The sequence below is a fragment of the Cervus elaphus genome, chromosome 28 (genome assembly GCF_910594005.1).
Source record: "Cervus elaphus chromosome 28, mCerEla1.1, whole genome shotgun sequence".
Classification (NCBI taxonomy): domain Eukaryota; kingdom Metazoa; phylum Chordata; class Mammalia; order Artiodactyla; family Cervidae; genus Cervus; species Cervus elaphus.
The window spans coordinates 25737175-25760229 of record NC_057842.1 but is presented as its reverse complement, the minus strand read 5'-3'; the positions used below and the strand labels follow the sequence as shown (position 1 = coordinate 25760229).

The 23055-nt window shown below is 41.2% G+C and overlaps 1 protein-coding gene across 6 annotated transcripts in view; it reads left to right on the top strand.

The window, feature by feature from the left end:
* Positions 1-23055, top strand: part of UBE3D (ubiquitin protein ligase E3D) — a 155938-nt gene that overhangs the window by 80243 nt on the left and 52640 nt on the right. For 5 of the 6 annotated variants that reach the window (XM_043890352.1, XM_043890346.1, XM_043890350.1 and 2 more), the window contains 2 exons: positions 7774-7912; positions 8362-8459. In XM_043890352.1, the coding sequence (XP_043746287.1) occupies positions 7774-7912; positions 8362-8436 (214 nt within the window). In that variant the 3' untranslated portion in view covers positions 8437-8459. The remainder of the gene's footprint in view (positions 1-7773; positions 7913-8361; positions 8460-23055) is intronic. The other variant, XM_043890348.1, reaches the window with a different exon arrangement.

Here is a 23055-nt window from a genome sequence, read left to right as displayed (position 1 = left end):
GAAGGAATACTGTTCATTACTTAATGAACCTTATTTTGAAGTTTATAAGCAGTTGTTGGTATGTGCATTTTTCAGGTTCTATTTTTAGAAATTAGTACTTTTAAATATTTAAATATGATGGAGTTAATATGACTTATCATAAACATGCTAGCACATTTCATTTCAGCATTTTGTATTCTTGATAATACATAAGAACTTTTAAAATTTTTATTTGTTGTCCAAATTATATTTTAAATGGTAGTATTTCTTTAATGATTCTAGCACCAAGTTTTAGTCATTTGCCTGATTTGATATCTTGAGCGCCTAAATTAATGAGACTATCATTGTTATAGCTTTGAAACTGAACTTTAAGAATCTACAGATAGAAACAATATTATATTTCAACTTCATTAATTGTCTGCTTTTTTAGATCCTTTTTAGGACTGAAGTGTCCAAATCAATGGCTAAAATATGAGAAACATGAGATTAAATATTTTCAAGTTGAGCTCTTTTATCCCATATTGCAGTATGTTGGACTGTTGATATAATTGTAATTTTTGGTAGAGGTGTTAGATCATCTCTATTTTGTCATTTTTGCCTTTGTTACATTAAATGACCTATGTTTCCTAGAAGACTATATATCATGTTTCTATTTTCTCAGGTTCTTTTCTTAATATTGATAGGTGTTTGATTCATTCTCAATTTCACCATTTTTATTAGAGGTGACTTTTTTCTCCCTTCTCATTGCCTCTTTAGATAGGCTACCGTTGCTTCTCTAGGGAATTTTGTCAAGGCGAAAGTTTAGAAATAAGGATGGTGTGTCCTCTGCTTGCATTTGATCTCTTAGACTAAGGTCACCTGGTTGACAGCTCTGGTCTCCTAGGAAAACTTGTCCTCTCCGAGTACTTTAAATATCACAAGTTTCAATTGAAATAAGTTTCAATTGATGTTTAATTCGTTATTCCATTTGAAGTATCTTGTTGATTTTATAGGTCTAATGTGATTGAGGTCTATGATATCTTTGTAGGAAATACCAGGAATAATTCTGGATTATCATAATCCTGTTTCTTAAAATGTTGCTATCATTAACAGAATTTGTGTTGATATTTGAGCTCAAGTATCACCTTTGGCATAATCAATGCATACCCTAAATAACATATAATGAGTTTGGTAGTTGGTTTAAGATAAACTGAATTTTCTTCCTCTTTCCTTTTTGATCTCTTTTCTTTCTAAATTAAAAAAAAAAAAAAGTGAAAACATTAACTCAAGTTTTGGAGAAAAGTTACTTACAGTTCTAACTTTCCAAAACAACTATTTGTTTTTCATGTAGTACTTTCTCTCTTTATCCATGGATATAATGTTTCATGTAAAGGACTACTTTATACAATTAAAATTGTAAAGAAAATATGTAAATCTTAACATTAAAAATAATAAGTCCAGGGGCCAATAAAGTGTATAATGTGGAGTGGAGATGGGAGGGGAAGGACAAGATGAATATTAGGAATTTGAGCCATAATTAGTTCCAGCTGGATTGTCTGATTTAAAAAATGAGACTGTTCAAATTATTAAAAAATGACATGTTCTAAGATATCTCAAATTTATCCTGTTATATGCCTTTGGATTTCTCAGTTTTTGTGTGTGTGTGTGTGTGTGTGTGTTTTGTGTATTTGTTTAAAAAATATCTAGTATGCTTTTGACTTGTTTAAGATATAATAAAAGAAGAATGAGATTTAGACAGAGAGAAACATGCTTGAGTTTCTTTTCCATCACTTACTGACTGTGTGATCAGGACAACATTCTTCATCTTTCTGAGCTTCAGTAGGGATAAAAATGGTTAAATCACAGAACAATTTAAGATTAGACTAGAAAGGTAAATTTTGGATTTACATACCATGCAAATATTTCTAATTGCATAGAAATATGAATAACTGTGAGGTTGGTACAAAAGTATTTGAGGTTTCTGACTGAATTTTAAATCATTGTAACTAGGCTCAAACATATCTTTATTAATCAAAGTAGGAACCATTACAGTCATCACATTTTTGCCAATGAGAAATAAGTTTAATTTTGTAGCATAAAAATTCATGCTTCAGGATTCAACAAACTCTAGGAAAGCAGGGTTTTTTTTGCCTCCTGCTGGTTGTGGAAGCATTTTGTCTGCAAAAAGTTGTTGAGATGCTTGAAGGAAGTGGTAGTCAGTTGGCAAGAGGTCAGGTGAATATGGCAGATGAGGCAAAACTTCATAGCCAATTCATTTAACCTTTGAAGTGTTGATTGTGCGACCTGAGGTCAGGTATTGTCATGCAGAAGAATTTGGGACCATTCTTGGTCAAGGACAGCTGCAGACATTGCAGTTGTTGGTGCATCTCATTGATCTGTTGAACATACTTTTCAGATGTAATGGTTTTGGCAGGATTCGGAAAGCTGTAGTGGATTAGATGGGCAGCAGACCACCAGTGACCGTGACCTTTTTTTGGTGCAAGTTTGGCTTTGGAAAGTGGTTTGGAGCTTCTTCTCGGTCCAATCACTGAGTTGGTCATCGCTGGTTGTTGTATAAAATCCACTTTTCATAGCATCTCACAATCCGATCAAGAAATGGTTCATTATTGCATAAGATAGGAGAAGACAATACTCAAAAACAGTTTTTTTTTAATTTGCAGTCAGCTCATGAGGCACCCACTTATCAAGCTTTTTCACCTGTCCAGTTTGTTTCAAATGCTAAAGGACCAGAGAATGATCAACATTGAGTTTTTCGACAACTTCTCATGTATTTGTAAGAGGATCCGCGTCAGTGATAGCTCTCAACTGCTCATTGTCAGCTTCCAACGACCGGCCACTGTGCTCCTCATCTTCAAGGCTCTCGTCTCCTTTGCAAAACTTCTTGAACCACTGCTGCACTGTATGTTCCTTAGCAGTTCGTGGGCCAAATGTATTGTTGATGTTGTGAGTTGTCTCTGCTGGTTTACAACCCATTTTGAACTGGAGTAAAAAAAAAAAAATCCCTCTTGTCTGCTTTTTGTCTAACACCATTTCTATAGTCTAAAATATAAAATAAACAGCAAACAATGCCATTAGCCAAAAATCATAAAGCAAGAAGTGTTCATTAAAATGATGTATAACATAGCCGCATTTATTTAAGAATGTATTCCACTATCAAACAGCGAAGTTCAACAATACAAAACTGCAATTACTTTTTGTTGTTATTCAGTCGCTCAGTCATGTCCAAGTCTTTGCAACACCATGGACTGCAACACGCCAGGCTTCCCTGTCCTTCAGCTTCTCCCGGAGCTTGCTCAAACACGTGTCCATTGAGTCAGTGAAGCCATCCAACCATCTCAACATCTGTTGTCCCCTTCTCCTCCTGCCTTCAATCTTTCCCAGCATCAGCCTCTTTTTTTCTAATGAGTCAGCTCTTCCCATCAGGTGGCCAAAGTATTGGGGCTTCAGCTTCAGCATCAGTCCTTCCAAAGAATATTCAAGATTGATTTCCTTTAGGATTGACTGGTTTGATCTCCTTGCAGTCCAGGGGGCTCTCAAGAGTCGGCTCCAACACCACAGTTCAAAAGCATATGACCTTTGGTGCTCAGCCTTCTTTATGGTCCAGCTCTCACATCCATACATTATTGTTGTTTAGTTGCTCAGTCATGTCCAACTCTTTGCGACCTCATGGACTGTAGCCTGCCAGGCTCCCCTGTCCATGGGACTCTCCAGGCAAGAACACTGGAGTGGCTTACCATTACATCCATACATGACTACTGGAAAAACCATGATTTTGACTAGTTGGACCTTTGTCAACAAAGTAATATCTGCTTTTTAATATGCTGCCTATTTTTGGCATAGTTTTTCTTCCAAGGAGTGAGCAAGCTTTTAATTTCATGGCTGCAATCACCATCTGCAGAGATTTTGGAGCCCAAGAAAATAAAAGTCTCTCACTGTTAACATTGCCATGAAGTGATGATCTTCGTTTCTTGAATGTTGAGTTTTAAGCCAGCTTTCCATGCTCCTCTTTCACTTTCTTCAAGAGGCTCTTTAGTTCCTCTTCACTTTCTGCCATAAGGGTGATGTAATCTGCATATCTGAGGTTATTGATATTTCTCCCATCAGTCTTGATTCCAACTTGTACTTCATCCAGTCCAGCATTTCTCTTGTTGTACTCTGCATATAATTTAAATAAGCAGGGTGACAGTATACACAGTCTTGACGTACTCCTTTCCCAATTTGGAATCCGTCCGTTATTCCATGTCCGGTTCTAACTGTTGCTTCTTGTCCTGCATACAGGTTTCTCAGGAGGAAGGTAAGGTAATCTGGTATTCTTACCTGTTGAAGAATTTTCCACAGTTTGTTGTGATCCACACAGTCAAAGGCTTTAGCATAGTCAATGAAACAGAAGTAGGTGTTTTTCTGGAATTTTTTTCTTTTTCTGTGTTCCAACGGATGTTGGCAATTTGATCTTTGGTTCTTCTGAGTTTTGCATCAACCTGATAACATATAACTCACTGTCTTTTCCACTTTGATTATCATTTGTGTGATTGAATGTGTCCTTTTGTGTAAATTTTGATGGCTGGATACATTGGATAGATTATGTGTAAACTGTAAGATCTCATGAGGAAACTTGGCTTGTTCAAGGTCATGTGCTGGTGAGCAACAAGGTAGTACTCATATATTTTATTTTCTGTTTGAGTGTCCTCTTTGATAGATCACACCATAGCCATTTATCAATATGTTGACACCTTAGAACAGCTTTAACACATTTCTTTTTTCTTCACTGCAGATCATATCAACACCATAACATTAACTTGTTTCTGATTATAAAAAATAACACTTGGAAAATAAGAAAGAAGGAAGAAGAAAATGTAAAACACAGGTTATTATATTCCTCTCATGGAAATAACCACTTATATTTATTGTGTTACCTCTTAATTTCTTTTTTCTCACTGTAGAACTGTTCGCTTACCGTGGCATACAGGTATTTTCCCTGTGCCCATCTTACCACTTTTCTTCTTCATATTTTAGAATACATGTATAGTAAAGCAGCAGCTTAAGAACGATAAACTAACTTCCTACAGAAAAATGAAGATACTTTCAACTGTATCTTTTATAACTAAAGAGTTCACAGACAAAAGGAACAGGTGTTGGTCCTACTTGCGGTTTTCTTAGAGAGGATCGATGCTTACGGTGTCCTCAGTGATCAGTGTGGCACAGTTGGGGAGAGAGCAGGCTTTGAAATCAGGCCTGCCTGAGTGAATCCTGGTCCCATCACCCACTAGCTGTGTGACGTTGGACAGTCACTTAAACTCTCTGACCTTTGGTTTCCTCAACTTTAATGGGTCTGCCTTTCAGGGCTGCTGTAGGTTAGAGACAACAGCCGACAGTAGAGTGCCTGGCCGCCTCGGAATGGGTAGGCACAGGTGCCATGGCATTCAGAAGCAATCTAAGGCTTGAAACCTGTCCAAATTAAGCAGAGAGCACCTTCTCACCAGAAGCTAACTCTGTTCTAAAACAATTTATTTGTATAGTTCACCATTTCCCTTTACTCCTGCAAATATAATTACTGGCAAAAGAGGAGTGGAAAATGATGAAAAGTGAAAGTGGCATGAAGATGGTTTCTGATTGGCAGGAGCCTTAACTCTGAGCTGCAGCAGCCCCAGTCCAAGTGGCGGCATTCCCTTCATCTTGGGACACCCTTACAGGAAGAGCCGGGTTAAGTTTTGCAGATTAGTCCCCAAGGGACATTCCTGCTCCAAGGCAGTTACTTGTTGAGGCAAGAGATCTAATTTAGAGAAAGCAAAGGCCCTTTCAAGAAACTTAAAAAAATTTCAGGATAAAAATAGCTTTAGTAACGACCTATTGCAGGTGATGGGGCAGGGGGCATAGATTCTGAAACCTTAAGTTGTTTATTGAATAGACAATAAAAGTGACAAATTGCTATTGCTTTTAGCCAGCAAAAAGTCAATACCCGGGTGTGTCTGAGGAAAAACAACACTAATCTTTATTTCCACACTAGCTGCAGAATTAGAGGAATCCGCAGGCCGTGGTTTCCATGTCTGATTTAGGATGAATCCAAGATGTAGACACATCCCAGATAAGAATGCAAGGAGGGTGGTGGTGAAGTGTTGTAATAGGTACAAGTATGGAGTGAAGCAAGTAGTTAATTCTTATAAGAGAAAAAGGAGGTCGTCCCCAAAGAAGTGATACCTAAGTGGATCTTGCAGGATGAACAGAAGTTCACCAGGCAGGATAACAACCTTCCAGGCTCAGAAGACTGTATGAGCAAGACACAGGGTGTGTAGTATAATGCAGTTCAGGGAATGAAAAGGAACAGTGTGGTTTGTGGGGTCTAAGGAGGGTGGAGGAGAAGATGAGCTGCAAGCCACTGCACTAGTATGACATTGGACTTTTACCAGAGACAGCAAGGTTTTTATTTCCAGTGAAATGTTGGGAATGTTATATGATTGGTAAAAGTGGAAAGAATAACATAGCCATCAAATATAAAATAGTAATTTTTAAAACACAGAAAAGGCACTCAGCTTGCTGAAACTAAGCCATTTTTTAGGAAAGTGGACAGTGTCCTATTCTAGTCCTGCTAGTAGACAGATGCATCAGAGAAGAGTTAACTCCCCACCACACATCAACAATGCATCAGCTTAATAACCTGTGGACCACACAGCTAAACCATGTGCTGTGACTTGTCACATAAAGCGTTAAGCCCTGTATTCCCTCAACCATGGATGCTCGTTCAGCTTTCAGAATTCACCATTGATTTGGTTAAAGCTACCTTTACAGAGAGCGGTTTAGAGAAAGAGGTTTAGAGAAATATATTTATTTAACGTACACATACGTTTCTCTTTCAGAATTAGGACAGTGATAATAGACACTTTGGTTAGGGGCTCAGGCAGGAAATACTCGAGTAAATAGAAGAGTTGATAAGAGTAAGACTCATACTGTTGTTACTGGGTTGTTTTCTCCTAACGCTTTCCTGATTTTCCCTTTGCTTAAGCACTAGATGGGGTCCCAGATTCAAGGACCATAGAGAACACCTTCTGATTCTGAAGTTAGGAGACCAGGATTGGGAGCCAGCCATAGCATTTCCTAAACACCTGCCTCGTTTCAGACAAGTCTCTCTGCTTTTCTAGTCCTTGGTTCCCTCACGTCCCTGTGAGAGGAATTTCGAGTAGGTTCTACAGGAGTCTCAGAGCTGCTCCATGGGCCTCTGTGGCAGATGAAGTGAGGCCTCCTGCCGACCTTTCCCCTTCCAACAGAGCAGCTTTGCTCTTGTTTGCAGGGCTTTTACAAGCTTTTTTAATAAAAGGATTCTGTCTCTTTTTAAGTATTTGAATAAAGCAGAACTAGATATTTCATAAGGCATATCCAGGTCAGAAACAATTTCTACATCTGGAGGATGGGATAGCAGTTGTTTCACGTCATAGCATCTGGGGGTCGGACAAGATACTGCATGTGAGACAGAACGTAGAACAAAGGAAGCATTCGGTGTGTTAGCTATTAGCCATCTCCGCATAGATCCCTCACAAATAAGACTGCATTTCATATCACTCTTCAACTTTGAGTATAAGATGTTGACCTGAAAAAAAATTGCCTTATTCATTTGTTTTATATCAGAAGCACTATAAGAATGCCTTGTACATGTTCTCTGACTTTTTAGTACAACCATTTTATTTCTGTTTCTAGTACATTGCTCTTTCTCTCCCACAAAGGAAAGTTTTCTCCTTACATCAGATTTTTGAAATACTTCCGGCCTAATGGAATGATGAAGTTGCACAAATCTGTGTGTTTCAGGCTCTCCAGCTTGTGGGAAAGTGACATCAGCGTACACTCCCTCACCCTACCCTCTACAACCTGCCTGGAGCTGCTGTTGATACTGTCGAGGAGTAATGCTGCACTGCCTCCATCCCTCCGCTGTATGAATTCTTTCCAGGTAAGGACTGTCTCCTTGAGGGTGTCATTTCTCAGTTTGACTTGTCATTGTGTTTTAAGGATCCTGGCTTTCATAGGAGCAGCCCATGGAAAGCCACATTTTCACATGATCATAAGCACAATGCAAGTATTGCCTTATCTGTCTCATTCTAAGTGAATGGACAAATGGAGCCTCAAAACTGATGAGGTGATTGTCGAGTAGTGGCCAAACCCATATCTCCCTAAGCCCAGGATTGGTTCTGTTCATCTCCATCTTTCCTGCCTCCAAGAGAAAAAGCAAGAACATTCAGCAAAGATACTTGTGAATAACACTTCCCTTTTCCCAGCTTTGCCCTAGAACAAGAATTTTCAGCCATCATTAGTGTCATCTACTTTTAGTTTGCAGTCACATTGCTGAATGGAGGATTAACAGTGATCGTGTTCTACCCACTCTCTTTTCCTCTGCCGCAGTCCCTCCCTCCTCTGGGTATTTATCTGTGCTCCTGGTATTGGATGTGGTCAAACAGAACATCACATGTAGACTGACCAGTAGGAAGACCCCCTCCCTGGTAAGCAGCTAGTTGTCACCAAGGTGGCATATGAGAATTCAGATGTTGACTAGTTACATCAGGTGTGACCCTGTAGCTACCAAATGTTATTGAGCTTATCTCTAACTCTCAGCAACAGAAAAATATTCCCGAGCCCTCTAAGGCTGGTGAGCAGGCCACATGCATTGCTGAGAAATGAGTGAGCCTGGGTGGTTGTTTCTACTTGTGAAGAGTTGCTGATGCCCTAAAATAACTTCCGAATCGGAGGATATTGCTTGGTGCATCTCTGTGTTAAAACAAGATGTGGATTTTCCTGTGAATTACAGCTCAGGAATTTAGTTAAAATTAGTAATAATAATAACTGTTCCATAATAATTTGCATCTGTATTCTCCTGGAATTCTGTTACATTGATTGTCTTTGCAATTGTCTTCCTGATAACACATTTCAGACTTTTTCTGTGGCATACCTGTTTGTATTTATCATTACTTAACTGTTAATTCCAAGTTCTTGGATTCAAGGACCACAGAGAACAGATTCCAATTTTGTAGGAGAGGAAACTGAGATACAGAGAGATGGAGTCAGTTGGCCAGGGAACAGCCAGAATGTTAGAGACAGAACTGGACTTGCCAGGCTTGTGATAACTGAGTGGTCTCATCTACCTTGGAATGTCCACTACACCCCTTGAAGGTTAGTCACTCGGTCGTGTTTGACACTTTGTGACCCCATGGACTGTAGCCCGCCGGGCTCCTCTGTCTATGGGAATCTCCAGGCAAGAATACTGGAGTGGGTTGCCGTTCCCTTCTCCAGGGGATCTTCCCAACCCAGAGATCAAATCTGGGTTTCCCGCATTGCAGGCAGATTCTTTACTGACTGAGCCACTGGGGAAGACCTACTTATGTACTAATTTATGTATAATTTATGTACACTCCTTTTATGTACTAATTTATAGTTAATTAGTACTAATTTATAATTATGTACTAATTTATAATTATTTATTTTTATACTTCCCTGCAGGGCTTCCCAGGTGGTGCTAGTGGTAAAGAATCCACCTGCCAATGCAGGAGATTTAAGAGACGTGGGTCTGATCCCTGGGTTGGGACGATCCCCTGGAGGAGAAAATGGCAACCCACTCCAGTATTCTTGCATAGAGAATCCCATGGACAGAGGAGCCTGGTGGGCTACAGTCCATGGGGTCACAGAGTCAGACATGACTGAAGCAGCTTAGCATATGGGGACACATACTGCCCTGAACCGGAACTGATTTGAAATTCTATGTATCAATCCCTATTTCTTCTAAGTTTTGCTCCTTGAATTAATACTGGAATAACACAGAAGTTTGCCCACAAACTTTTATGGGAGATGCAAGGAACTTAATAGTGGTTATCTTTGGGGAGCGAGGCTGGAAGACAATTATGTTTTATTTCATTCCCTCCTACACTGTTGGTTGTTTTTATATGACAGGTGAGTGGGGAGCAAAAGAGATGACTCGGACTTGGAGGATTTTACAGCCTATTGGGGAGATAGAACAGTCATCCATGGGTGATATAAATTGAGAATCGTTTTATTACAAAGTAGCCTCCACAGAAGTCTTAAAGAGATTAAAGGTAAAAGAGTAATCTAAGCCAGGCATGGGGGATTTGAGAGAGGGCCCAAATGTATGTCTTCTACAGGAGATGGAGGAAACCCAGCTCCCTTCAAGGATCTCACCTTGAGGACACATAAACACACAGGCACAAAAGCCTGGCCCACCCTGGGTACCATCAGCGTTCACTCCTGGCACCTCTCATCACAGGAGCTCTCACTGTCAGGACGTTAATTACTGTCTGTCCCCCTTGTTAGTGACTGATTTTAGTCCATTTGCCGAATATGATTGTCAGGAGCACACACACTTTCCCAGTTTCAGTGGTACAGAGAATCTGGGCACAGGTTCACGAACAGTGTCTGCTAAAGACATGTTGTCCTTGCTGCTACCCCTAGAAAGATGCACCAGGAACACTGCAGGAATTGACTTCCCTGTGCAGGTCTTCACTCCAAGATACAGGATCAGTGAACAGGGAAGGATGTCTGTCAACTGTCAAGATTAGAAAAGGATGCTCTGCTTTTTCATCTTCGAAACACCTACCTCATCATTTATTACAATGGCAAGGAACTGGGCTGCTAATGTTGACTGCATTGGGAATTTACCTTTTCAACTGGAAACTCACTTTAGTACACTTTTTTTTTTTAAAAAAAGACCTGTATTGGCAAGAGCTATAAAGTAGTGGAATGACACTTGTTAAAGATACCATCGTTAGATTTTCAGTTATCTAACTTTCCAGGCCGAGTTAAGTTACTGTGAGCAATCCTATTTCTTCTGTAAAATGTTATTCATTCAGACTGCACTGCTGCCTGAGCTCTTATCACTAGCAAATCCCAGAAGGAATGACTTATTAATTAGAGCTAATAATGTATCTGAAATTCTAACTTCTTAAGTTCTTAAATTACAGCATAATTCCCAGCCTAACAGGGATATCATTGGGTAGTTTTGTTATAATTTTCACTTCAACCCTGGTCCAATATCTAAATATCCCTGATATGACAATGAGCAAACAGAACGTAGAATTTGGTTGAGAATCACTGATGTATTGCTAAGCACATACTATAGTTGTATTGTTTGGGAACCCATGCCCCAAGAAGAAAGATGGATTTACCATGTTACTCCCTGCTTACAGTTGATTCCTATCACAATGAGGACAAAATTCAGGTTCCTTAATCCAGACCTCCACGGGCCAGCGACATCTGTCCCAGGTCTCATCTGCTCACCCCCTCTCACTGACTCTGTTCCAGCCACACTGGCCTTATTTCCTACTCCCTTTCCTGATCTGGTCCTGGCCTCTGGGTCTGTGCACTGGCTGTTCTCTGTGCTAGAGTGTGCAGGAGAACACTCTAGACCAGATCTTTGCAAGGCTGGGTCCTCTTGTTTTTTAGGTCTCACTTCATCTGTCAGTCTCTCCCATCAGGAAGCTTCCAAAAGCCTCTTTTCCTTCTCCATCAGAGGGCAGACAAAATGAAAACCACAGTCACAGAAAACTAACCAAACTGATCACATGGACCACAGACTTGTCTAACTCAGTGAAACTATGAGCCATGCCATATAGGGCCACCCAAGACGGATGGGTCAGAGTTCTCATAAAACGTGGTCCACTGGAGTAGGGAATGGCAAACCACTTCAGTATTCTTGCCTTGAGAACTGCATGAACAGTATGAAAAGGCAAAAAGATAGAACACTGAAAGATGAACTCCCCAGGTCAGTAGGTACCCAGTATGTTACTGGAGATCAGTGGAGAAATAACTCCAGACAGAATGAAGAGATGGAGCCAAAGGAAAAGCAACAACCAGTTGTGGATGTGACTGGTGATGGAAGTAAAGTGCGATGCTGTAAAGAGCAATATTGCATAGGAACCTGGAATGTTAGGTCCATGAATCAAAGTAAATTTTAAGTGGTCAAACAGGAGATGGCAAGAGTGAACATCAACATTTTGGGAATCAGTGAACTAAAATGGATTGGAATGGATGAAGTTAACTCAGATGACCATTATATCTACTACTGTGGGCAAGAATCCCTTAGAAGAAATGGAGTAGCCACCATAGTCAACAAAAGAGTCCGAAATGCAGTACTTGGATGCAATCTCAAAAACAACAGAATGATCTCTGTTCGTTTCCAAGGCAAACCATTCAATATCACGATAGTCCAAGTCTATGCCCCCACCAGTAATGCTGAAGAAGCTGAAGTTGAATGGTTCTATGAAGACCTATTTGACCTTCTAGAACTAACATCCAAGAAAGATGTCCTTTTCATTATAGGGGACTGGAATGCAAAAGTAGGAAGTCAAGAGCTACCTGGAGTAACAGGCAACTTTGGCCTTGGAGTACAAAACAAAGCAGGGCAAAGGATAATAGAGTTTTGCCAAGAGAAAGCACTGGTCACAGCAAACACCCTCTTCCAACAACACAAGAGTAGACTCTACACATGGACATCACCAGATGGTCAATACCGAAATCACATTGATTAGATTCTTTGCAGCCAGATATGGAGAAACTCTATATCGTCAGCAAAAACAAGACCAGGATTGGACTCAGATCACGTGTGGCTCAGATCATGAACTCCTTGTTGCCAAATTCAGACTTAAATTGAAGAAGTAAGGAAAACCACCAGATCATTCAGGTATGACCTAAATCAAATCCCTTATGATTATACAGTGGAAGTGACAAATAGATTCAAGGGGTTAGATCTGATAGAATGCCTGAAGAACTGTGGACAGAGGTTTGTGACATTGTACAGGAGGCAGTGATCAAGACCATCCCCAAGAAAAAGAAGTACAAAAAAACAAAATGGTTGTCTGATGAGGCCTTACAAATAGCTGAGAAAAGAAGAGAAGCTAAAGGCAAAAGTGAAAAGGAAAGATATACCCATTTGAATGCAGAGTTTCAAAGAACAGCAAGGAGAGATTAGAAAGCCTTCCTCAGAGATCAATGCAAAGAAACAGAGGAAAACAATAGAATGAGAAAGACTAGAGATCTCTTCAAGAAAATTAGAGAAACCAAGGTAATATTTCATGCAACGATGGGCTCAATAAAGAAGAAAAACGGCATGGACCTAACAGAAGCAGACAATATTAGGAAGAGGTAGCAAGAATACACAGAAGAACTATACAAAATAGATCTTCATGACCCATATAACCACAATGATGTAATCATTCACCTAGGGCCACACATCCTGGTGTGTGAAGTCCAGTGAGTCTTAGGAAATATCACTACGAGCAAAGCTAGTGGAGGTGATGGAATTTCAGTTGAGCTATTTCAAATTCTAAAAGATGATAATGTGAAAGTGCTGCACTCAGTATGCCAGCAAATTTGGAATACTCAGCAGTGGCCACAGGACTGGAAAAGGTCAGTTTTCAATCCAATCCCAAAGAAAGGCAATGCCAAAGAATGCTCAAACTGCCACACAATTGCACTCATCTCACACGCTAGCAGAGTAATGCTCAAAATTCTCCAAGCCAGGCTCCAACAGTACATGAACCATGAACTTCCAGAAGTTCAAGTTAGATTTAGAAAAGGCAGAGGAACCAGAGATCAAACTGCCAACATCCGTTGGATCATTGATAAAGCAAGAGAGTTCCAGAACAACATCTACTTCTGCTATATTGACTGTGCTAAAGCCTTTGACTATGTGTATCACAACAAACTGTGGAAAATTTTTCAAGAGATGGGAATACCAGACCACCTCACCTGCCTCCTGAGAGATCTGTATGCAGGTCAAGAAGCCACAGGTAGAACTGGACATGGAACAACAGACTGGTTTAAAATTGGGAAAAGAATAAGTCAAGGCTGCATATTGTCACCCTCCTTATTTAACTTATATGGAGGGTACATCATGCAAAATGCCAGGCTGGATGAAGCACAAGCTGGAATCAAGATTGCTGGGAAAAATATCAATAACCTCAGCTTTGCAGATGACACCACCCTTATGGCAGAAAGCAAAGAAGAAGTAAAGAGCCTCTTGATGAAAGTGAAAGAGGAGAGTGAAAAAGTTGACTTAAAACTCAACATTCAGAAAACTAAGATCATGGCATCCAGTCCCATCACTTCATGGCAAATAGATGAGGAAGCAATGGAAGCAGTGAGAGACTTTATCTTTTGGGGGCTCCAAAGTCACTGCAGATGGTGACTGCAGCCATGAAATTAAAAGACGCTAGCTCCTTGGAAGAAAAGCTATGACCAACCTAGACAGCATATTAAAAAGCAGAGACATTACTTTGCTGACAAAGGTCTGTCTAGTCAATGCTGTGCTTTTCCAGTGGTCATGTATGGATGTGAGAGTTGGACTATAAAGAAAGCTGAGTGCTGAAGAATTGATGCTTTTGAACTGTGGTGTTGGAGAAGACTGTTGAGAGTCCCTTGGACTGCAAGGAGATCCAACTAGTCTATCCTAAAGAAAATCAGTCCTGAATATTCTTTGAAAGGACTGATGCTGAAGGTGAAACTCCAGTACTTTGGACACCTGTAGAACTGACTCACTAGAAAAGACCCTGCTGCTGGGAAAGATTGAGGGCAGGAGGAGAACAGGACGACAGAGGGTGAGGTGGTTGGATGGCATCACTGACTCGATGGATATGAGTTTGAGTAAACTCCGGGAATTGGTGATGAACAGAGAAATTTGGCGTGCTGCAGTCCATGGGGTCTCAAAGTTGGACACAACTGAGAGACTGAACTGAACTGAACTCATCTGTCCCCTCCCACAAGAGACCCTGCCTAACCCCACCCCAGCCGCCCACTGAATTCCCCTCTCCTCGTCACTTTTATTATATAACCTCACCTGGTTTTATTTTCTTCATGGCCCTTTTCACTATTTAGCATGCTTTTTCATTTTGTTTGCTTGTCTTTTTTCCTCTACTAAAATATGTGTCGAATGGGAACAGGGAGAATGTTTCGGCTCAGCATTGCACCAACAGAACTTAGAAGTTTGCTTGTATGTAGGAAGCATTCAATAAATATTGGTTGGCTTGCTAGAGATGGGTGGATGGATTCACAAGTAAAATTCAAAGCAGTGTAGCCATTTGACATTCCAGAAAATTCCAAAAGACTGAACTAGGAGAAAGCAGAGGCATGGACAGGACACCCTCGGGGAAGAAGCAGCAGCTTTTCCCCTGCCAGGACAGGGTGGACTCCAGAGGTAAGGTCCAAATTTGAGATGCGTCAACAAGATTGAGTACAGATGGGTATCTGATGTTACAGCCTGGAGCTCTGTACAAATGAGAAAGAGGAAGAGTTCGGCCCTTGGGTGGAGCATGCAATATCTGAGATAAGCAGAGTAGATGACCAGTGGACAGGTCCAGGTGCCTTCTTGGCCTTGGAGAGCGAGCACAAGAGGTGGAAAATTGGAGCAATACTTTGGTGCAGAAACCGAGGATGAGGGGGCTGAAGCGACTGTGGAGCAGGTAGGTGGCAGCTGCTGCCACTGTAACTTCTCAGTTTGATTCCCTGCTGAGTGTTTCGGAGCTCTGCAGGGAGGTGTCAGAATGCAGTTTCCACATTCATCTTGCAGAGCAGCAACTGGCCCCTTAACCGGAAGTCTTGCCATGGCAGCTTAAAATCTGAACAAGGTCTCTGGAAGGTAGAACCGTAGAGTACCCAGATTGGATCCAGGATTGGGTAGGGGCCGTTGGGTTTAATGGTTCTGTGCCTCTTTTTCAGAATCTTGGACTATCGTAGCTGGAAGGATCAACTAGTCCAGTGATCTTATTTTTATAAATAAAAAACAGGAAGGGGAAGTCGACGTTGGAGACTGAAACTCTGATTCTTCTGCTAGACTTTTTGTGCTACAAGTGATTTTACCTATTCTGTTTCCCTATCCCATGGGATACAAGTTGCTTAGGATATAAGTAGGTGTCATAGAAAACAGTTAATCATCATATAATAAACATGCAAATTATAATAGCTAATATTTATTCAGTGCTTTCTGTATTCTAGACCCTGTTCTGGACTGGTCCAGAGCCCCAGCAGGCCCCTGGCTGAGCATTGCTTTCTGGGTCTGCCCCTGCTGCCCAGTCTGTTCAGCATTGCTGGGTATTGACAGTAATGTGGCAAAGACTTCCAGTAATAGAGGGAGCCCTCTGGCTGAACCTTCCCGAGTAATTCGGTGGTAAAAGAACCTGCCTGCCAATGCAGGAGATATGGGTTCAATCCTTGAGTCAGGAAGATCCCTTGGAGGAGGAAATGGCAACCCACTCCAGTATTCTTGCCTGAAGAGTCCCATGGACAGAGGAGCCTGGCAGGCTACAGTCCATGGAGTCACAAAGAGTCAGACATGACAGAGACTGAGCACACACCTTTGGCCAGACTGTCTCTCTCCTAACTGATGGCTGGACTCGCACTGACAATTCCCAAGGGCAGTCTACCTTGAAAGCTGATACTCAGCTGAGATCGTAGGAATGTTCCATGGCCCTGAGTGCCAAGTTGAACAAACTCCTTCTCTTCATTCTCGTGCCTGACTTCTAATACCAGCTCCACCCACTGCTCCAGGTCATCTAATATGTGTGAATGAGGTTTTCAAGGGTTTAGCTCTCCAGAATTGAGGCTTCTTTTTCTTCCTCAGATAAATTGCTGTATTCTACAATAATTTCAAGTATTTTCACAGACATCCTTTTTAAAATCCTCACAATAACTCCCATTTCAAGGAGGCAGAAGATAAGCAGTATAGGAAAGATGACAACAGCATGTAAGTGCAGGACTGTGTTTCATACCTAGGTCTTCTGGTTCTGAAGCTATTATGTATTCCATCCCATGGCAGTTACATCAGAGAAAGTAACAAATGGTCCCCTTTAATGGTCTTGGGTCTCCTACATCTTATTTTTACCATATGGCAGCAACAATATCTTTTATTAATATCATCCTTTAGAGAACCACAGCCTTCAGCTATGGGAGTATTCTGAGCTGTATGCATCCTGGCAAATATGTTGAACTTCATCAAACTATAGTTTTATGTATATACTATGTGATTGAATAAGGCGATGAAATTATGTAGAAGAGAAGAAACAGAAGAGCTTTTAGTAGCGTGTGTCTGTTACCATCTGATAGGCTTGTTCAAGGGTGTTTCCTCAGCTCTCGATGGGTTTGAAATCATATACTCTTCAGTGGGGGAAGGTGAAGCTAATGAAGCACCTTAACCAAGGGTCTCATATATTATTCCAGAGCAGGAAATTCTCAGTTCATTATATCACTTGTATGTAGTTTGGTTTTTTAAAGAAACCCAGTGATACTTAAATGTCACCATTTCCATGATATAAAATCCATATACAGTTGACCCTTGAAAAATATGGGATTGGAAAAAAGAAAAAAGTGGGATTGATCCACACAATTTCTCTTATACACAGTATATTTCAGTGATAAATACCACAGCATTATGCAATCTGAGGTTGGTCAAATGCGCTGATGGAGAGGAACTGCAGATACAGAAGCCAGCTAGCTGTAAGTTATACATAAATTAACCCCCACATTGTTCAAGGGTCAACTTTCTTCAACTTCTCAACTGTTCAGAAATTAATAATTTTACATTACCATCCAGCTACTTTTTCAAAAAGTGCCTGTTTTAATATTTGTATCAGAACAGAGGACAAAAACAAAATAACACATAAAAATTTGGTTTAGTATGGAAGTTTGAAGTTGTGACTTAAACTTAGGAACGTTTTTTTAGATATATGCAGTCTACAAGGGCTCCAAGAAATGGGCAGAAGCCTGAGAACTTTACAGATGAGTTGCAACAAAGGGGCTACTGAGAAGAGAAAGAGAAGTTTCTGACTCTATACCACTTTCTTCTTGTCTGACTTAGACACTGCACAACGTAAATGGCCTTCTCTGTCATATGCCATGTTCACATCTAGGTAAATTATAGCTATTAATATCTTTTAAGGTAATGTTTTATTAAATGATTATAAAAAGATAATCACCTTGATGATTAAAAAAGAAATTGGAAAATGCCAAAAAATGTAAGGGAATTAAAATCACTGGGAATCACCAGTACTGACCAGGTTATTCTTGTTAATGTTTCTCTCTCTCTCTATATATATATATATCTTTATATACACAGAGAAAATACATTTTAGCATAAAGTTGGCCTCACTGGAGATGCTGGGACTCTGTTACTGGCAGTATTCCGCTTTTTCCTCGGTGTCATCACTGGCATGAAGACAGCCTTCCTGGAGACTGTCAAGGACTCTCGGGGGCTTTCTAAACAGGTCCTGTCATTAGGTAGGAATGGAGGGGAAGGAGGCTGGGAGCCACTCCAGATATCCAAAGGTTGCTGCAGATGGAGTCAGGAGGCAGGCAGACCCTCATCAAGACCGCAGCCACCTGCGGGATGAAAGTTCCTCTGGGGATCCATGTGCACCTCCCAGAGATTCAAGAGGGTGCAGCTTGGCACCCTCAGGTCCCGAGGTGTGACAACCGCCTTTCTTTCCTGCTGACATTTTTCTCCTCAGTGGGCAGAGATAATCCCGAATTGAGTGCCACTCGTTATATTTAGGGAATCCAGGCTCAAAGGTAGTGATTACTGCTCTGGCTATTTTCAGTCTGTTTCCTTAAAACAGTCTTCTGAGAAGTGCCTCAGCAATTTGGATGTGGAAAGGCTGTTGCCTTATCCTTCCTCTCTGCCCCTCAGGGCATGCTGTGGTTTGGGGAATTAAGCAGGAACCCACAGACTGATACATTGCTGCTTCCTCTGTCTCCTCTCAACTGGCTGTTCTGCCACATTCTGGAGAAAACGTGGAGGGGCCGGGCAGGAGCCTGGAGGCTTCCCAGAGGGTCAGCCAGCCCACAGGTCTACCAGCTGCTACTTTCACGCGGATGCTGCCTGCACCAGTATTTCCTGCCATGCACCCTGCTCCTCAGAAATTCTGTCCCTTCCAAAGAGCTGGGCTTGTAGGCGAAGGGGGACAGTGTCCGGGCCTCCCGTAGTCTCACCTCGTGAGTGTTATTCCAAGAAGCGCCACTTGGTCGGGGAACCTGGTGGGGCCGGGTACCCTGACTTGGGCCTTATTGAGAGACGTGTAGCCCAGAAGGTCAGTCACTGTGTCTCTTGTTTGCTTGTTTTTAATAACATTTCCTCCCCTGACTTTGAAGGGAAAAATACATCCTGATGACAGAAAAATTTGATAATGTTTTTCATTAGCAAAGCAATACTTGTTTGCAGTTTTAGCCTAAAAATGTAGAATCTTCAAATTAAACCAGGTCAGTCCTTCAGGGCCTGGCAGGGGGATAAGACGTGGCAGGGCCTGGGAGCCTCTGTGATTGGAGGGCACTCACTGTCTTGGGCTGAGTCTCTCTGAAGTAGGCATGGGGAGACCTGGAGGGCAGATAAAGTTCAACTAATTCTCCGATGAAGGGATTGTAAATGGTTTTGGTTCTAAAGAAGCTGGTTCAAGCTGAAGTCAAATGCTTCTATGAAAACCTACATGACCTTCTAGAACCAACTCCCAAAAAAGATGTCCTTTTCACTATAGGGGACTGGAATGCAAAAGTAGGAAGTCAAGAGCTACCTGGAGTAACAGGCAAGTTTGGCCTTGGAGTACAGAATGAAGCAGGGCAAAGGATAATAGAGTTTTGCCGAGAGAATGCACTGGTCATAGCAAACACCCTCTTCCAACAACACAAGAGAACACTCTACACATGAACATCAGCAGATGGTCAACACCGAAATCACATTGATTATATTCTTTGCAGCCAAAGATGGAGAAGCCCTATACAGTCAGCAAAAACAAGACCAGGAGCTGACTGTGGCTGAGATCATGAACTCCTTATTGCCAAATTCAGACTTAAATTGAAGAAAGTAGGGAAAATCACTAGACCATTCAGGTATGACCTAAATCAAATCCCTTACGATTATACAGTGGAAGTGACAAATATTTTTAAGGGACTACATCTGATAGCCTGATGAACTATGGACAGAGGTTTATTACATTGTACAGGAGGCGGTGATTAAGACCATCCCCAGAAAAAGAAATGCAAAAAGGCAAAATGATTGTCTGAGGAGGCCTTACAAATAGCTGAGAAAAGAAGAGAAGCTAAAGGCAAAGGAGAAGAGGAAAGATATACCCATTTGAATGCAGAGTTTCAAAGAATAGCAAGGAGAGATTAGAAAGCCTTCCTCAGAGATCAATGCAAAGAAATAGAGGAAAGCAATAGAATGGGAAAGACTAGAGATTTCTTCAAGATAATTAGAGATATCAAGAGAACATTTCATGCAAAGATGGGCACAATAAAGGACAAAAATGATCTGGACCTAACAGAAGCAGAAGAGATTAAGAAGAGGTGGCAAGAATACACAAAAGAACTATACAAAAAAGATCTTCACGATGGTGTGATCACTCACCTAGAGTCAGACATTCTGGAATGCTAAGTCAAGTGGGCCTTAGGGAGCATCACTATGAACAAAGCTAGTGGAGGTGATGGAATTCCAGTTGAGGTATTTTAAATCCTAAAAGGTGATGCTGGGAAAATGCTGTACTCAATATGCCAGCATATTTGGAAGACTCATCAGTGGCCACAGGACTGGAAAAGGTGAGTTTTCATTCCAATCCCAAAGAAAGCCAATGCCAAAGAATGCTCAAACTGCCACACAATTGCACTCATTTCACACGCTAGCAAAGTAATGCTCAAAATTCTCCAAGCCAGGCTTCAATAGTACGTGAACTGTGAGCTTTCAGATGTTCAAGCTGGATTTAGAAAAGGTAAAGGAACCAGAGATCAAATTGCCAACATCCATTGGATCATCGAAAAAGCAAGAGAGTTCCAGAACAACATCTACTTCTGCTTTATTGACTACACCAAAGCCTTTGACTGTGTGGATCACAACATACTGTGGAAAATTTTTCAAGAGATGTGAATACCAGACCACCTGACCTGTCTTCTGAGAAATCTGTATGCAGGTCAAGAAGCAACAGTTAGAACTGGACATGGAACAACAAACTGATTCCAAATAGGGAAAGGAGTATGTCCAGGCTGCATATTGTCACCATGCTTATTTAATTTATCCACAGAGAATATCATGAGAAATGCTGGACTGAATGAAGCACAAGCTGAAATCAAGATTGCCAGGAGAAATATCAATAACCTCAGATATGCAGATAACAACACACTTATGGTAGAAAGCAAAGAAGAACTAAAGAGCCTCTTGATGAAAGTGAAAGAGGAGAGTGAAAAAGTTGGCTTAAAACTCAACATTCAGAAAACTAAGATCATGGCATCTGGTCCCATCACTTCATGGCAAATAGATGGGGAAACAATGGAAACAGTGACAGACTATTTTGGAGGGCTCCAAAATCACTGCAGATGGTGATTGCAGCCATGAAATTAAAAGACGCTTGCTCCTTAAAAGAAAAGCTATGATCAACCTAGACAGCATATTAAAAGGCAGAGACATTACTTTGCCAACAAAGGTCCGTCTAGTCACACCCATGGTTTTTCCAATAGTCATGTATGGATGTGAGAGTTGGACTATGAAGAAAGCTGAGTGCCAAAGAACTGATGCTCTTGACCTGTGGTCTTGGAGAAGACTCTTGAGAGTCCCTTCGACTGCAAGGAGATCCAACCAGTCCATACTAAAGGAGATCAGTCCTAAATGTTTTCATTGGAAGGATTGATGCTGAAGCTCCAATACTTTGGCCACCTGCTGTGAAGAACTGACTCATTTGAGAAGACCCTGATGCTGGAAAAAATTGAAGGTGGGAGGGGAAGGGGATGACAGAGGATGAGATGGTTGGATGGCATCACTGACTCCATGGCTATGTATTTGAGTAGACTTCACAGGTTGGTGATGGACAAGGAAGTCTGGCGTGCTTCAATCCATGGGGTCGCAAAGAATCAGACATGACTGACTGAACTGAACTGAAGTGAACTGGTTCTAAAATGTCAGCGTTTATAGGAAGCTTGTTCACAATTCAGATTTCTGAATGAGAGCCTCAGAGATTCTGGTTCAGTAACTCGAAGGAGAGCCCGGTATCTGCATTGTAACAAATATCCAAAGTGTCTCTGAAAAAGGCTTTCAAGAACCAAGGTGAGAAACACTTAAGTATAATACAATATATTCCCACTGAAGTGAGAAATATATAGGAAGAAAACCTTTCTTTATGATGAATGCCTAGCTCAAATAGCTTATTTTATGCTTTTCTTCACTGTTTCTTGTTAATCTGCACGTAACACAGCCCCTCACGAATGAAGTAAACTGAATTGTTGTCATACAATTAGTATTTTTTCTTTTTCTGTCTTTTTCTTCTGCCATGATCGTTCCCTTCCTCAACGAGATACTTTGTAGAATCCAGGTGTCAGTTATCTCTGTGAGTCGTCCTTCTCTGCCTTTTGTGAACCTAGAATCTTCCCTCCCTCCAGGCCATGCAACCCTGGTAGCCTCTCCTGCTCATGGCAAGGCTGACTTCCTAGGACCCTGATGTTGGACACTCAGGGTCTATTCTGAGATCTGCCACCACCTGGGTTTTGTGACCCTGACCTAGCCAGGTAACCTGATTTCTGGGTTCTGGTTTCTGTGTGCAGTGAGGGTGCTGAGTTAAAAGACTAAGTTCCATTGAAAGTAGATGCACATCTGTGTCTCTTTCTCTGTTTTGCATAATAAAAATAAATGGAAAAAAATAAAATAATGCAAAAGAAAAAAAAATAGAAAGTAGATGCACATAGAGTCATTTTGCCTCTCCCTGCTGTTCCTAATTTATTCACCCAGACTGAACAATATAACATTATTCCCTAAGGGGCTAGGTTTTTATTTCTTTTGAACATAGGGAAATGTTTAACTGAAGGGAAGCACAGAGAAAGCCACATAATGTAGTTGTTGTTGTTGTTTTCCTCCTCTCCAAGATAATGGGGTCTTTTGTCACAGGACCTTCCTACCAGCCACAAAGAAAGGTCGTAAACAATGGGGTTAGGGTGCTGTCTGGCCCCCAGCTCTTCCTGCCTGAGACACCCCAGCTTACCCCTTCATCTGAAGGTGGGCAAATGCAAAACACCATCTGGTAGACTGAGTGTCAGAGAAGAGAAAGAGAGAACCCTGGGATGTTCTCTGCACAGCCT